The sequence below is a fragment of the Diabrotica virgifera genome, chromosome 3 (assembly GCF_917563875.1).
Source record: "Diabrotica virgifera virgifera chromosome 3, PGI_DIABVI_V3a".
In the NCBI taxonomy this organism is placed as follows: Eukaryota; Metazoa; Arthropoda; class Insecta; order Coleoptera; family Chrysomelidae; genus Diabrotica; species Diabrotica virgifera.
In genome coordinates, this window is record NC_065445.1 from 47447010 (window position 1) to 47461395 (window position 14386).

Consider the following 14386-nt stretch of genomic DNA (forward strand, 5'->3'; position numbering starts at 1 on the left):
TTGTTACCAACTTTATTTAAAATCTATATTTAGAAAACACTAAACGACTGGAGGAGAAAATTTACAGGAATGGGAAAAGAAATTGGGAACAAGTATATGACAAATATTTTCATTCATTCATTAAGTCATCATTTTAACATTTTTGTCATTTAATTGTTGCATCATTTTAGATGATGACATCCTCTAGATCCTCTGACATCTTTAGAGGATGATGACATCCTCTTTCTCTTCCTTCCTCTCCGTCTCATTGTAAATATTTATTCTATTCAGTTCTCTTGTATTTCATTTCTTCATCGTATCTGTTTCGCTTCCTGTTCCTCTGTCACTTCTATTTATTTTTCCAATTTTAATAAAACTTTTAAATTACGGTATCAATTAATAATTATTATTATTTTAATTTAATTCTAACCTACTTATTTTGAACTCTGTTGAATTTTCCAACTTGTAATTCCCCAATTAATTGAAGTTTATTACGAACCTAAAATGAACTGTGTGCCATTTGCACGAGCATATCTCTCTTGTTGCTTTTACATAAGAAATTCTTTTTACGTAGTAAATATTACTTACCTTTCTATAAATAAGAGCACACACCGAAGTCCTTACTCGCATACCAGCGTGCATAGAATTCATCATATACTGATTCTTTATAAACGACGTTAGAGTATTAAAAGTAACTATCATCCCAGCGTACCCTAGAGCTTGTTCCTTGGTGGTTTTGGAATCTGGGTTGTAATAGGTGAGCAACAAACCCAAAACGTAAGGTTGGCTTACTCGAATAAAAACATCTCCTATCAATGTGAGGAACCCTAATCGTAGATATTCGTACCAATATGTAATTGCTACTGCTCGGAGGAGACTGGGTTTGCCTTTTGGTTTAAGTTTTTGTTTGTCCCAATTCCTGAAAACAAGACGGATGGTAATTTTTGATTACGAAAAAACTGTTTTTAATTATTTTATTTTAGAAATGTATGTGTTTTGTTAGTTAAATTAGCCTAATGAGCCATACTCTTAATGTTATCAGTAGTAATTGCACAAGAGCTCTGAAATTATTGAATTTTTCCCGAGTGACACTTTGACAGTTTTAATTTCACGAGCCGAAGGCGAGTGAAATTATGTCAAAGTGTCACGGGAGCAAAAATTCTATATTAATTTCAGAGGTCGAGTGCAATTTGTTGCGATTATTTCATGAATAAAACTGTTCAAAACCAAAATTTTATTGTAATTTATTTATGTAAGTACCATTAAACACACAGTTTTTATAAATATTTGACGATTGAAAGTCATCACTTTTATAATTTTTAAAACATTAATTGTCATTAATGTCACTGAATGTATTTTTTCGTAGCAACGAAGGGCATCTGACGTAATATACTTAACGACGGGAGATTATCAAAAATTATCGATTTAATTCAGATTTCTGTAGCTTTCTATTGGTCAGAATCTCCTATGAATGAAATAATCCTAAGAACACTTCACAACAGAATTAGACGCAAATACCAAGAAGATCTCGAACGTACCCAATTGGGTTTTAGAAATGCTATGGGAACTAAAGAAGCACTTATGCGCTAAATATCCTATCCTAAATATACAGCATGATATGCTGTATATTTTACATTGTAAAATTAATACAGATTCTAAAAAAATATAGGAATAGATGATAAAGATTTTCGTGTCATTCAAAATCTATACTGGAATTAAACTGCTATCCTAAAATTGGAGATAAGTACACCGACAAAATCTCCATAAAACGCGGAGTCAGACAAGGTTGCATTTGTCCCTAACATTGTTAAATGTTTACTGGTACCAGTTATTTCAAAAGGCACTTGAGAAACAGCCATATGTAATAAAAATAAACGGTAAACTACTTAATGTAATTAGGTACACGGACCATATAGTAATTCTGTCAGAAAATATTGAATGTCTCCAAGTTCTGCTTGATCGTCTCCACGAAGTAGGAGACTAAATGAGCACATTCAGGTGCAAAGTCTAAGTTGCAAAAGTTCACAAAATTAAAAATTTGGGGACTGGCATAAAGGACCAACTCGAACGAGACAAAAATAAAACGCAGAATAGCAATGACTGAAACTACTTTTATGAAGATGAAGGCATTTCTTTGCGATAATCATCTCAGTTTAGAACGGAGACTAAGAAGAGTTAAGTGTTATATGTGAGCTGTACTTTTGTATGGTGAAGTGTGGACACTCAAAGTATTAAGCATGAACAGAATTAAAGCATTGGAAATGTGGATGCACAGACGGATGCTGAAGAGACCTTGGACAGCAAGAAAAACTAATTAGGTAAACTAATTAAAAACTAAGTAGGATCAACAAAGCTAGAGAATTGTTAGACGCTGTTAATCAAAAAACTTATAGTGAGGGGAAATCGATATAGAATACCACACCTCATCCTTAAAGGCAAAATAGATGGCGATAGAGATGTACAAAGTTTATTGTTTAAAAAACATTCGTCAAGGGACTCAGATATCAAATGCAGAACAATTATTCTATGTTGCAGAGGATCGAGAAGCCTTCGCAATGGTGATCGCCAACATCGTATAATTCTGACATGGCATGTGAAGAAGAAGTGTGTATGTGTGTTTTTGCGTGTATGTAAGATATATACAAAGTAACAAAGTAACGTACTGTGGATACCTGGACATACTTGTATTGAAGGAACAAAAAAGTGGACCTACTTGCAGGGGAAGGGCAAAAGAAACATTTACCCGCCAGAATCTTTCATTGGCGTAGCAAGAGGCACAAATAGAAAACAATATCGGACTGGGTGGAACGGATCAAACCTAGCCAATGGTACAAACAAAGGGACCTGAAACATGCAAAGGCTTTTATTCATGAACCTTCGAATAAGAGAACCAAAGATCGACTAGATATGTCTTGTGAATTATCGTAGGTCTCCTAACAGCTCCTTTGAGGCACATGAACAAAATCGGACTAAGAAAAAGTGCGAATTTCAGATCCTGTAAGATAATGACGAGACGGCGGAACATGTTCTGTACAATTGACTATTCTGCTGAATAGGATACGGCTCAATACATGTATGCATTTTCAACTCGAACCCTATGAAAAGTATTACCAAAGGTCATAATAGATTTTTTAAGAAAGGATGGGCTTAAAGGACAACTTTAACCTACGGATGAGCCACAATAGACTTCTTAGGTCCAGTTGTTAGGCGTCCACTCATATTGAGCCTAACCTAACATATAAAGTGGTACATATTAAAAAAAATCATTGTTACCTTTCTAACTTATCTCCCAAAAGAGTACTTCTGTCATTTTTCAATGGGTTATACAAATCTTCCACGTCAAAGTCTTTCTTCATGCCCTTCTTGAATATGGGATACGTGAACCTGTAAAATCAAAAATACGACGACTTCTTTAAAATCATAGCTTGTTTTGATTTCTTATTTTATTGAATTACTACTACATTAGACAATAGAATTTATCCGTCTTCCCTGGAACTGCATCTAAAAATAATTTACATTCTATAGGAATATGTTTGAATTGATAAAATAGGTATTAGTGTGAATAAAATATAAAAAATATTTTGTTTTTTATCAATAAAATAACTGCAGAACTCATTGTAAAAACTGAAGAAAAAAATTAAATTCCAATAAAATTAAAAGTCGTATAAATTAGAAACTGATGAGCAGGCATGAGAGAGACTAATCAAAAAAATTTAGGTATTTAATGTGCAGTGGAGTTATAAATAAATCAGTAAAAATCTATATATCTACTGTCACTAGACACTTCTGTACTAGACAGAAATAAATGGAAAACCCTTGAGGAAGTATATTTATATCTGATTGGGGATAGACGTGTTATTACTGTACACTGTTAACACCGCCAAAAGTTATCATCCATGGAAATACGCTAGGAATCCCTGCAGATGAAGCAGGAGGCGTATGGCAAGAAATTAGTATTCAATAAAAAGTTTTGAAATTTTCACGTAATACAATCCAAATTTTGAATTTATTATAAACAGTATACATTCGCAGAGATTTTAAAGCTTTTTCCAAAATCCAAAATATTTAAATTAACAATACAAAAATATTTTATTTACACTCTTAAAGATTATTCCACCCAATATGTTTAAATAGTCAAAACGGAATTATTGTAAAATATTCTTTCACAAAAAATTATATTATCATTATAAACTAAGATATAATTCATTTTCGAAATACAATAAAGGGAAAAAATATACATACATATACATACTTTTCAAATTTCACCTTTTACTAATGTGAATCAACTTTTAAAAACATAAATATATACAGGGTGTTTCATTAAAAATAAAGATAATAGCCGTGCTAGACTAGCGTGAATCACTCTGTATGTTTAACTTTATGTTTAAAAAGCGCACATTTGAACTTAAAGTGTCCTAACGTTTTTTATAATTTTATAAAATAAGGATACAAACAATTTTATTTTGTAAGTTGTTTCCATACTGTATAATTTTAAAATTTCACCCTGTATTATTCACATAGAGAGTACGAAATTGGAAAACCAAGACGAATGATAGAAAGGAATAGAAGGACTGGAACAGGCCAAGACGCACGATGGGTTGTAGAGCCAATGATGATTATGATTATTCACATAGACCCTATATTAGTGATGTTGAAAAAGTAACTATTCGTTACAAAGTACTCGTTACTTACGAATACCGAAAGTAACGGTTACTATACAGAGAGTCAAATCGTTACTTTGATTACTTTGATTACTCTGATTGTGATTACTTCGTTACTTCTTACCAATCGTATCACAGCGAGTACCTATTTGAGTACCTATCTACAATCGGTTGATATCGGAATCAGACCGGTATTCCACGAGTGTTCGGTATCAGTACAGTTAACTAAAATTTTATCTATGAAGGGCGAAGGCTATGAAGAGTTTTACAGGATTACAGGGCGCTGAGAAGTATGTAGCTGAAACAGAGGGAGGTACATCATTTAACAAAGCATGCATCCAGAAACAGATAACAGATGTCTATACGATTTGTCGAGGTAAATAATTCACAGAATTTCGTTGAGATGTTCGTTCATTTGAAAATAAAAATGCAACACATTAGATTTTAATTATAAATACACAAATACTACTGGAAACGGCAGAGATGAGAGTACTGAGAAGAATTACACGAAATACGCTGAGAGATGGAAAGAGGAGTGAAGACATTAGAAGACAATGTAACGTAGTGTATAAACGAATGGACACTAAATAAAAAAAAATAGAATTAATTATTAATTATTCTGGACAAAATTATGTCGGGCACCCCTTGCTTTTAATAATTTTTAACATAATATATTACATATCATTTAAATTCTATCCATTAAATAGATCGGTGAAGTTCGTTGTTATATCGGATCTTATACTTATACGAAATACTGAGAAATTCGATTCTCGATATGATTACCGGTACCTACTCAAATACAAAAGTATTCATAGTAATCAAAGTATCCTACTAACTAATACTAATACAAAATATGTACTGAGAAATGCGATTCTCGATATGATTACCGATATTAAAATACAAAAGTAATCAAAGTAACGAATACTGTAAATGATTACTTTATACAAAAGTAACGATTTGAAACGAATACTCGAAAGTAACTATAATTAACATCACTACCCTACATGATATAGTTCTTTCCGATTAGGTATTAAAAATATAAAGATATACAGGGTGTTCCGTTAAAAATAAAGCTTATGGACTATGGTAGGCTTGCGTGAATTAACTTTGACTATTTAAAACAGGTTGGGAACTATATAATGCTTCTTCACTAGAATTACCTATATATTAATAAAATATCCATCCAGGCTGCCACAAATTTCCACATTAAATATTGGTATCGATGTGTTCTAATTATTATTAATCGTTCTCTTTACGAACTATAACACTTAAATCTAAAGGCTAATTTAGCCAAACCTAAAAGAATATATGGAAAAAGTATTTCAAAATCAATTATTCAGCTATCAACAATTCCTCTTGCAAGTTCTGTAATTGTTAAATATTTATTTTGAGAGTATTTACCATAAAACCTTCAGACCTTCAAAAATCCGAAACACTGGTTGTTGGGGAGTTTTGAGATTTTTCCTATTTTATAGATTCAAAAGTAGATCAAATCAAGGTTTTTTTTAAGGGTTATATATAATTTAAAGTAACTGAGCCCTTTAGCACATTAAAAAGTGAGAGAAACACGTTCAAACCCCCGAAAAAAATACGAAAAATATAAGTAAGTTATTTATTTAATATTTATTTAATTTTCTAATAAAATCAGTTTTTTCAAATTTTAACAAACATCTGTCAGTAATATCAGCAGGTTCTTAAAATTCAACAGTAGTTTTTGCATTTAAGTGGTTCTTATTATTCTTAATAACAGTTGCTTAACAATTTTGACACACTTCAAACTATATTACAGCTGCCGGAGTGAACCATGGCCCGTGAGAGAAATCCTGTCTGCGTAAAGTTTAGGTGGGTGTATAACCGACGACAGATATCGTATCGAAAACCAATACAATACCGATACAATACGTACCTTAGCAATATTAATGTCGATACGATACTCATTATCTGAAATCAATACAATACTCTTGTATCGTCGATACGCTTGCCTCGATATTATTGAAAATATCGATATCGAGAAAAAATAAAACGCCACAGTTGTTTGATTATACTTTGTGGAATAGGGATTTATAGATCATAATTATTTATTACATAAAAGTATAAGTGATCTGCAACCCAAGTAAGTGATTATCACTCAAAAATAATTTTTAACAAATACCGAATTGCGATTTATTCCGAATCTCCGGGGATTTACCTATATTTTCAAAAGTAGTTTTTAAACAATACAAAATTAGTAAGTATTTGTCGACTTTCAAAGGAGCATTCAGCCATATTCAATCTTTATAAGAATATACATCGATGGTCTAGCGTACAAAGGTGTTAAGTGCCAATTATGGTTAAAACGTGTTATTTGGCACACCTAAACCGCCTAAGACATTATTATCTTGCAAACACATGTGGTAAGTAAAATATGTCCATATTTTTTTTCTAGTGCCATCTTTCAAAAGGAATAAGTACTACGCACCTGCAGGTTTCTACAACTTATGTGTCAAGTGCACTTAGAACATTTGTACTACTCATCGAAATTCGTGAAACCTTCAGAGTTAGTTACTTAACACATTTGTGCTACACCAAACACAATTAAAATTGAGGTTAGATTACGTCAAATTTGTCGGTAAACGTTAAGAAAAATAGTGGTCTTGATTGTTAGCAGTTTAATTAGTGATAATGAGTTCCAGAACAATTCGCATATTAAAAAATGCTCTTGAAAATCAATGTGGAACCCCAGAAGTAATGCAAGGTAAATAACATGCTTAGTATGTATAGTTGGTTTTAGTGGTAATTCTAGTTGTTTTTTCGTACGTGGCAGGCAGTAGTTGCCTGCCACCTCTTATAACATAATGACCTAGTTACCTTTTGACCCACTTACCACGTGGGGGAGTCATATGTCGCCCTAGGGCCGTATCCGTAATAATTTTATCCATCCTTTGGATTTTTCGATGTGTTCATTTATATAAGACTTTTGTCTGTTTTTTGAAAGGCTTTGACCTTTGTATTTTTTGGTTGGCTCACCCTGTTCTTGTAACACTGATGATGCTCTTGTTACAGAGCGAAAACGTTTTGTTTCTATGTTTGTAGCCATATAAGGGCTTTTTAAACTAATATTCCTTTTACCAAGAGGAAATTTTTTTATTAAATTTCACTTGTAATTAATGGTATACAGCCAACTACAGGAAGTTCTTTCTTGTGGATTAATATAAATACTGTTTATCTCAAGAAATAGAAGTAAATTGTAAGGGAAAGGCTGGAAGAAAAAGAACAAGCACAAACCTTGGACTAAACCAAAAGTATTTGACAAGTTTATAAAAGACATTCCAGTGTCAACCAACAATATTCCAAGTCGAAATGAAGAGTCTGACATTTCAGATTAGACAATTCTCTATAAATATTAAATATCCGATAAAAATATTAGTTTAGGATTTTTTACTTTGCCTTTGATAGAGTATTATTTTTTGTATTTGTGTCAATAAAAATAATTATTTTTTTCAATGTGGTATTAACTTCCTTAAAAAAATTTTTGGTACTACAAAGGTGTTAAGTAGCAGCAACAATTATTATTATTAATATTATTTCGGGACCCGCTAACATTTTAAGGCTCTTTAGAACTTACAAAAGGTCTTCAGATGTCACAAAATATGTGAGCAATTATTAATAGGTATATGATAAAAACTATAATTTTAATAAGATTTCAAAGCTTAATTTTCAATTATTGGAAAACCAACAAATTAGCACTTAGCACATTTGCACGCTAGGCCATCGACATATAAGTTTAATATAAGAATATACATATAAGAATATACACATAAGTAATATTTTTAGAATAATGTCCATTTGCCAAGCATGCAAAAGTGGGCATAAAGGGCCTACACAGCTCAGATGTATAATCCTTTTTATGTCGATATTTTATCGAGTATTGTATCGATATCGTATCGAAATCAATATCAATACGATATTTTTATAAGAAAGTATTGCCGATATCGATACTCGATACGATACTTCATTGGCATAACAAATACAATACTCAATACTTAAAAAGTATCGATATTGTATCGTATCGTGAAGCTCTATTTGTCATCGGCCATGACAATTATTTCTAGGGATTTCAGCAAGAGGTGGTGGGTAAATGTATATGTTGCGACATTGACCATATTCATCTTGAAACTAATAAGTTCGTACTAATATAGCCATAAAGAACTTGCTGGAGGTTTTTATTAATAACTGCAAAATAAATGTTGCAAGACGTAGTAGTTACAATTACAATATTGGTTGCATATATTGGAGACATTAGCATTTTCTTCAACTGCATTCTAATATCGAATAAACATTGTCCGTATAATTAACATATTCGTGTGAAGCTTCAACATCAGTTATTGGAATGACACCTGAATAAAAATAAAATCCATTAGAAGATATCAGAATAATACTCACCCAAAAAATAATATTGAGAATATATTGGAACTGTCCCTTGGATTGGGATTGTAGGTTTCCTTTGTGGAATCCATTGCCTCTGTTCATTGAAACTTTGGAACCTCCGGATTTATCGGTATTGACCTGAAAGCAGAAAAATGAGTTAAATTTGTATACTTTTATTCTATCTTGAGTAGCTTGATACTCCTTCTAGCGTTGTTTTTATTTAAACGTACTTAGTGGTTAACTATTTAACGATGGAAAACTGGCTGAAAAGTGTTTCTTGTGTTAAGAGAAAACGGAAATCTATTGGCGAAGGTGAGCTTGATCGTCTATCTAATATAGGGATGGGAAAAACCTACCAGTTATAACCTAAAACCGGTTTTTTACTCCGCAATAATCGGTTTTTCCGGTTGTTTTTTGTCCCGGTTATAACTGGTTTTTTCTTTTTAAAGTAATAACCGGTGAAAAACCATATAAGTGATAAAAATAATGCATTCTGAGAAAAAATGGCAAAATTTTTCTCCCCTCGCACGCGAAGGAGAAAGTTTAAGCTGGCAGAAACCGATTTGACAACACTGATGACTGATATCGATTCGGATGGAGTATCGCAAACAAAACAGCAATGTAATTCTAACCTACTGGGTATTATTGGCGGTTGACTAAAAAAACCGAACACCGGTTTTTGGAATAACCGGTGTTTTTGACCGGTTATAACCGCCAGGTTAAACCGTAGGTAAAAAAACCGGTATAACAGAAAACCGGTGTTTTGTCAATAACCGCCATCCCTATATAATTTAATAACAATGACGCTAAAGTGCCTCAAGTATTTTCAAATGTTAAGAAAGGGAAGAAAATGTTACGAAAATATTCATGAATACCTTCAATACGGATTCACGTTCATAGGTACGGAAGAAGAACATACCTATACCTCAATGTACTTCTTTGTTTCGAAACCTTGGCTAACGAAAGTAGGTCAAAACCTAATTTCAACCACATTTCAACTGAACATCCAGAAACCTTAAATAAGCCTTTGATGTTTTGTCAAAGAAACGACTTCGACTCGGTCGATTATGGAGAATGTGGCGTCGCGGCAAGGTAATAAACAAAATTACCATGGCTTCTTACCAGCTGTCTTTGCTAATAGCAAAATATAGCGCTCCGCACACAGCAGACGAGAACCTTATTTTGCCCAGGGCAGAAATAATTTCGTCACTTCTGTTTGACGAAAAAGCAGTTCAACAGATATGTAAAATACCCCTATCCACCACTACAGTGCTGAAACATAGTATCGAGGAGATGTCTGTTAACGTAAAGGAGAGTTTAATATCTGCCATGAAAGAATCTGATTTTAATTCTTTACAATTAGACAAAAGTACAATACGACAAGCCAGTGGCGCGTGACCTTGAGCGAAAATACACAACGACAAATGCAGAATACGAGAAGGTCAGCCGCCAGTTCTCGCTTGTCGCATTGTACAGATATTGTTGACAATGACAAAGTTATGCTTAGTAAGGTTTAATTTTATTTCAATGGATCAGTTGAAGAAGAAATAATGTTATTTTGCCACACACTAAACACCACTACAACTGGCCAAGACGTTTTTGATTTCATGAGTAGCGAAAAATTAAGGGTGCCACTTCGGTATGCGGTCTACCGTCTAATATGTGGTCTACGGCAATTTAGCTGATTCGGCATGCGGTCTACGTACAAAAACAAATTAGAGAAACTATTACAAACATTACTATTTTATTATATTACTTAAAAGTTAAATAATCTTTGAAATAAAGTCATTTCTACTTAATTAGGAATGCAAAAACAAATTAGGGAAATTATGACAAACTCATTACTATTTCATTATATTACTTAAAAAGTAAATAATCTTTGAAATAAACTCATTACTGCTCAATTAGGAATGCAAAAACAAATTAGGGAAATTATGACGAACTCATTATTGGTCAATTACGTAGTGCTTATACTAAAACCTTTAATGACCTATTTTGGTATAAAATGAGCCCCAAAATGAAGATTGATTTAGTTGCAAACAAAATGTTGCTAAAAGAGTTTTATCAAACTGTCATTTCGAGCGAAGCAGAGGCAGTAGCATTTCTACGAGCGAACGGTTTATTACAAAATGTTGAAGACGCTGAGCCGTGCCACCGATGTGGGGCAGAAATGGAAGAAAAGCGGAAACGAGATCGGGGTGGTGAATATAGACCAGTTCTTCGCTGTCCAAGGAGAGGATGCCAGACCACAAGATCAGTTAGGCATGGCAACCGTTTTTTCCATTTCACCGACTTAAATGGAAAAATTAACTGCAAGTTAACGTTATGTCAAATTTTGGAATTGATGTTCATGTTCATTTTGGAACTCGATTTTGACACAGTAATGAAAGTAACGGGGAGAGGAAGTGAAGCTATAGGGGACTGGTACAGCATGTGTCGAGAAGTCTGTTCCTCTGTGATGTCAGTGAATCGCCGTGGACAGCTTCGAGGTACGGAAGAAGACCCAATCCAAATTGACGAAGCCAGATTTGCGGGCAGAAGGAAATACAACAGAGGACGAATATTAAATGGAGACCATCCAGCAGAATCAGAAGACAGCGATGCTGAAGTGGAAAATAATCGGAATCATGGACGCCGAATTGACGGTCCGTGGGTCTTCGGATTAAAGAGTAAAGAGGAGGTCCGATATTTTTATGTTGAGCGAAGAGACAGAGCGACCCTAGTTCTCATCATACAAAGGGAAGTTGAAGCTGGGTCAGTAATTCACTCGGACGAATGGCCAGCATACGGCAATTTGCGCCAATTAGGCTACGTGCACTCAACCGTTAACCACCAGGAAAATTATGTCGACCCACAAACAGGAGCACATACGCAAGGGATAGAAAGATCCTGGTTGGAGGGTAAAATTACGATTTTGAAAAAAATGAGAGGTGTTCCTATCAGTACTTTGCAGTCCCATTTGGATTATGTTGCGTGGAAGTTTCTACGAAGGAATGTAGAAGATAAGTTTATCGCTTTTCTGCACGATGTTAGAGATGTATATGTATAAACCATTTAAAATGTTTATGTATTGTCAGTTGACCCTACAAATAAGTTTTTCAAAGATTATTTAACTTTTAAGTAATATAATAAATTTGTTTGTAATAGTTTGTAATAAATAAAATAATATATAAATAATAAATAAAAAGTTTGTAATAGTTTCTCTAATTTGTTTTTGTACGTAGACCGCATGCCGAATCAGCTAAACTGCCGTAGATCGCATATCAGACGGTAGACCGCATACCAAACTAGAAACTCTGCCGTAGACCGCATACCGAAGTAGCACCAAATTAAGTTTCTTCGCGAAAATGGAACAAATTGGTCCAAATATGTCGGGCTTACAACCGATCGAGGTGAGGGATGGGTCGCGAATATGAAAAAACATCAGAAGGTGGGTCGCCGGACATACAGGGTTGAGAACCACTGGTCTAGTCATAAGTATAAAATATATCTCAGGAAATACATTATCTAAAGTGTAGAAACTGGCGGGGAATAAATCTCTCTTTACCGCTTAACATCTAATGAGGTCAAAGCCTCTCTCAAGACGTGGCAAAATCCAAATGTACAAAACGATAATAAGACCAGCAGTGACATAACGGAAGTGAAACATGGACATTGAGAAAGAAAAAAATGAATAAACTATTAGTATGGAAACGCAAAATCCTGCGAGTTATATATGGTCCTTGCAGGGACAGTGTGACAATGAAGGAGCAGATAGAACAATGAATTAGAGACTCTCTTTGGACAGGGAAACATCGTGAGATGCAAAAAAAGCCAATAGACTCAGATGGGCAGGCCACTTGAAACGGAATGATGACGACAGACTCGAAACTTGAAACGCTCGAAACTCCAGAAGATTATGTGCCTTAGTAGCGATCCTGGGCACCAGGTACACCGGAATTCAATTATGATGGCATATTCGTGTTTAGCGACCCCAAAAACCCGTAAGTAATCCGTTTGCACCAATTTAATACCGAGAGCCCTCGAAAGTCCAGAAGATGACGTCCATTGCAGTGACTTTGGGCACCAGGTGATCCAGCGGTCTGTTCTGATGGTATATTCGTGTTTAACCACCTCCAAAACCCCCCGAGTAGTCCAGTTACATTAATTTAGTGTCGAACTATTGACTGAACTGAATTGTTGAACTGATTTTGACTTTATTTTTATATTTATGCAATTTTGGATGCAGTTTATTCACTTTACAGTGCAATTATGCATTTCCACCCATTTTTAAATAGTAGACTTTTTTCCTGACGTCATTCTGACCATAATGCAAAAATCTGCAAGTCTCTAGGTGCTGTATTTAAAAATTTATTTATTTTGTGCTAAATGCCCTCGTCTACGATGACAGTATAGAAAACCTTCTTGAAGTGTGCACACGATTCTTAAATAAAAATTGCAATATATTACGCAACATTTACAATAGTTTATCTGATAAAGTAATTTACTTTTTAGGAATTTTGATAAGTTATTAAAAAATCACGAACAAAGATTCATACAAAATAAAGAGAAATCAAATGAATGATATAATTACTAGAAGACAAACACATCTTCAAATAGATTACTCACTTGGTACTTTCAAACACATAACAAATACTTGACACTGAAACTTTGTAATTGATGAACACGTAAAATTAAAGTTCAAAGACAACAACAAACTGAAAGTAGTGTTGATAAAAATTATCATTATTGAGATTGTTCACATTATGCGTTTATTTTTGGATCAAACTGGAATTCGTTAAAAAATATAGTCTGCATCAATTAGTCCAGTAAATGAACGGGAAATTCGGCGATACCGTGTAATTTTCAGGGGCAACTCCGAATTGCATGAAAATTTGGATTTAGGTTCTACTTACCCTCCACTTCAAAGTTGAAATTGTGCCGTTGGTTGCTTTTACTTGGGGGGTGGCAGTCACCCCTTCTCGGGGGTGAAAAAATATACGTTCAAGATAAGACCGGAAATGGATAAATTGACTGATTTTAAGCAACTTTTGTTCTATGGAGTTTTTTACTTAAGTCAATACTTTTTGAGTTATTTGCCATTGAAAATGTTGATTTTTCGACAAAAAAAACTACGTTTTCAGACGGTTTTTCGCAAATAACTCAAAAAGTAAATATTTTATCGAAAAAATATCCTTGGCAAAAGTGTAGCTTATAAAAAACCCAAAAAAATGGTGTATGAGTAAAGTCTATCAATCAAATAAAAACAAAGTTGTAGCTCATGAAAAAACGTTCTTATTCGTCTAATTCCAAATCGAATATTTCAAGGTGAAATCACCGAAAAATTAAGCACTTTTCAG

The 14386-nt window shown here is 33.7% G+C and overlaps 1 protein-coding gene across 4 annotated transcripts in view; it reads right to left on the reverse strand.

Moving 5' to 3' along the window:
- Positions 1-14386, reverse strand: part of LOC114325813 (ATP-binding cassette sub-family C member 4) — a 92778-nt gene that overhangs the window by 38496 nt on the left and 39896 nt on the right. For 2 of the 4 annotated variants that reach the window (XM_028273938.2, XM_028273937.1), the window contains exons 2-4: positions 9063-9185; positions 3253-3363; positions 568-898 (exon numbers count right to left, since the gene is read on the reverse strand). In XM_028273938.2, coding sequence (XP_028129739.1) covers positions 568-898; positions 3253-3363; positions 9063-9136 — 516 coding nt within the window. In that variant the 5' untranslated portion in view covers positions 9137-9185. Of the gene's footprint in view, positions 1-567; positions 899-3252; positions 3481-5800; positions 5937-9062; positions 9186-13655; positions 13675-14386 lie in introns of those variants that run through there. The other 2 variants (XM_028273939.1, XM_028273940.2) reach the window with 2 other exon arrangements.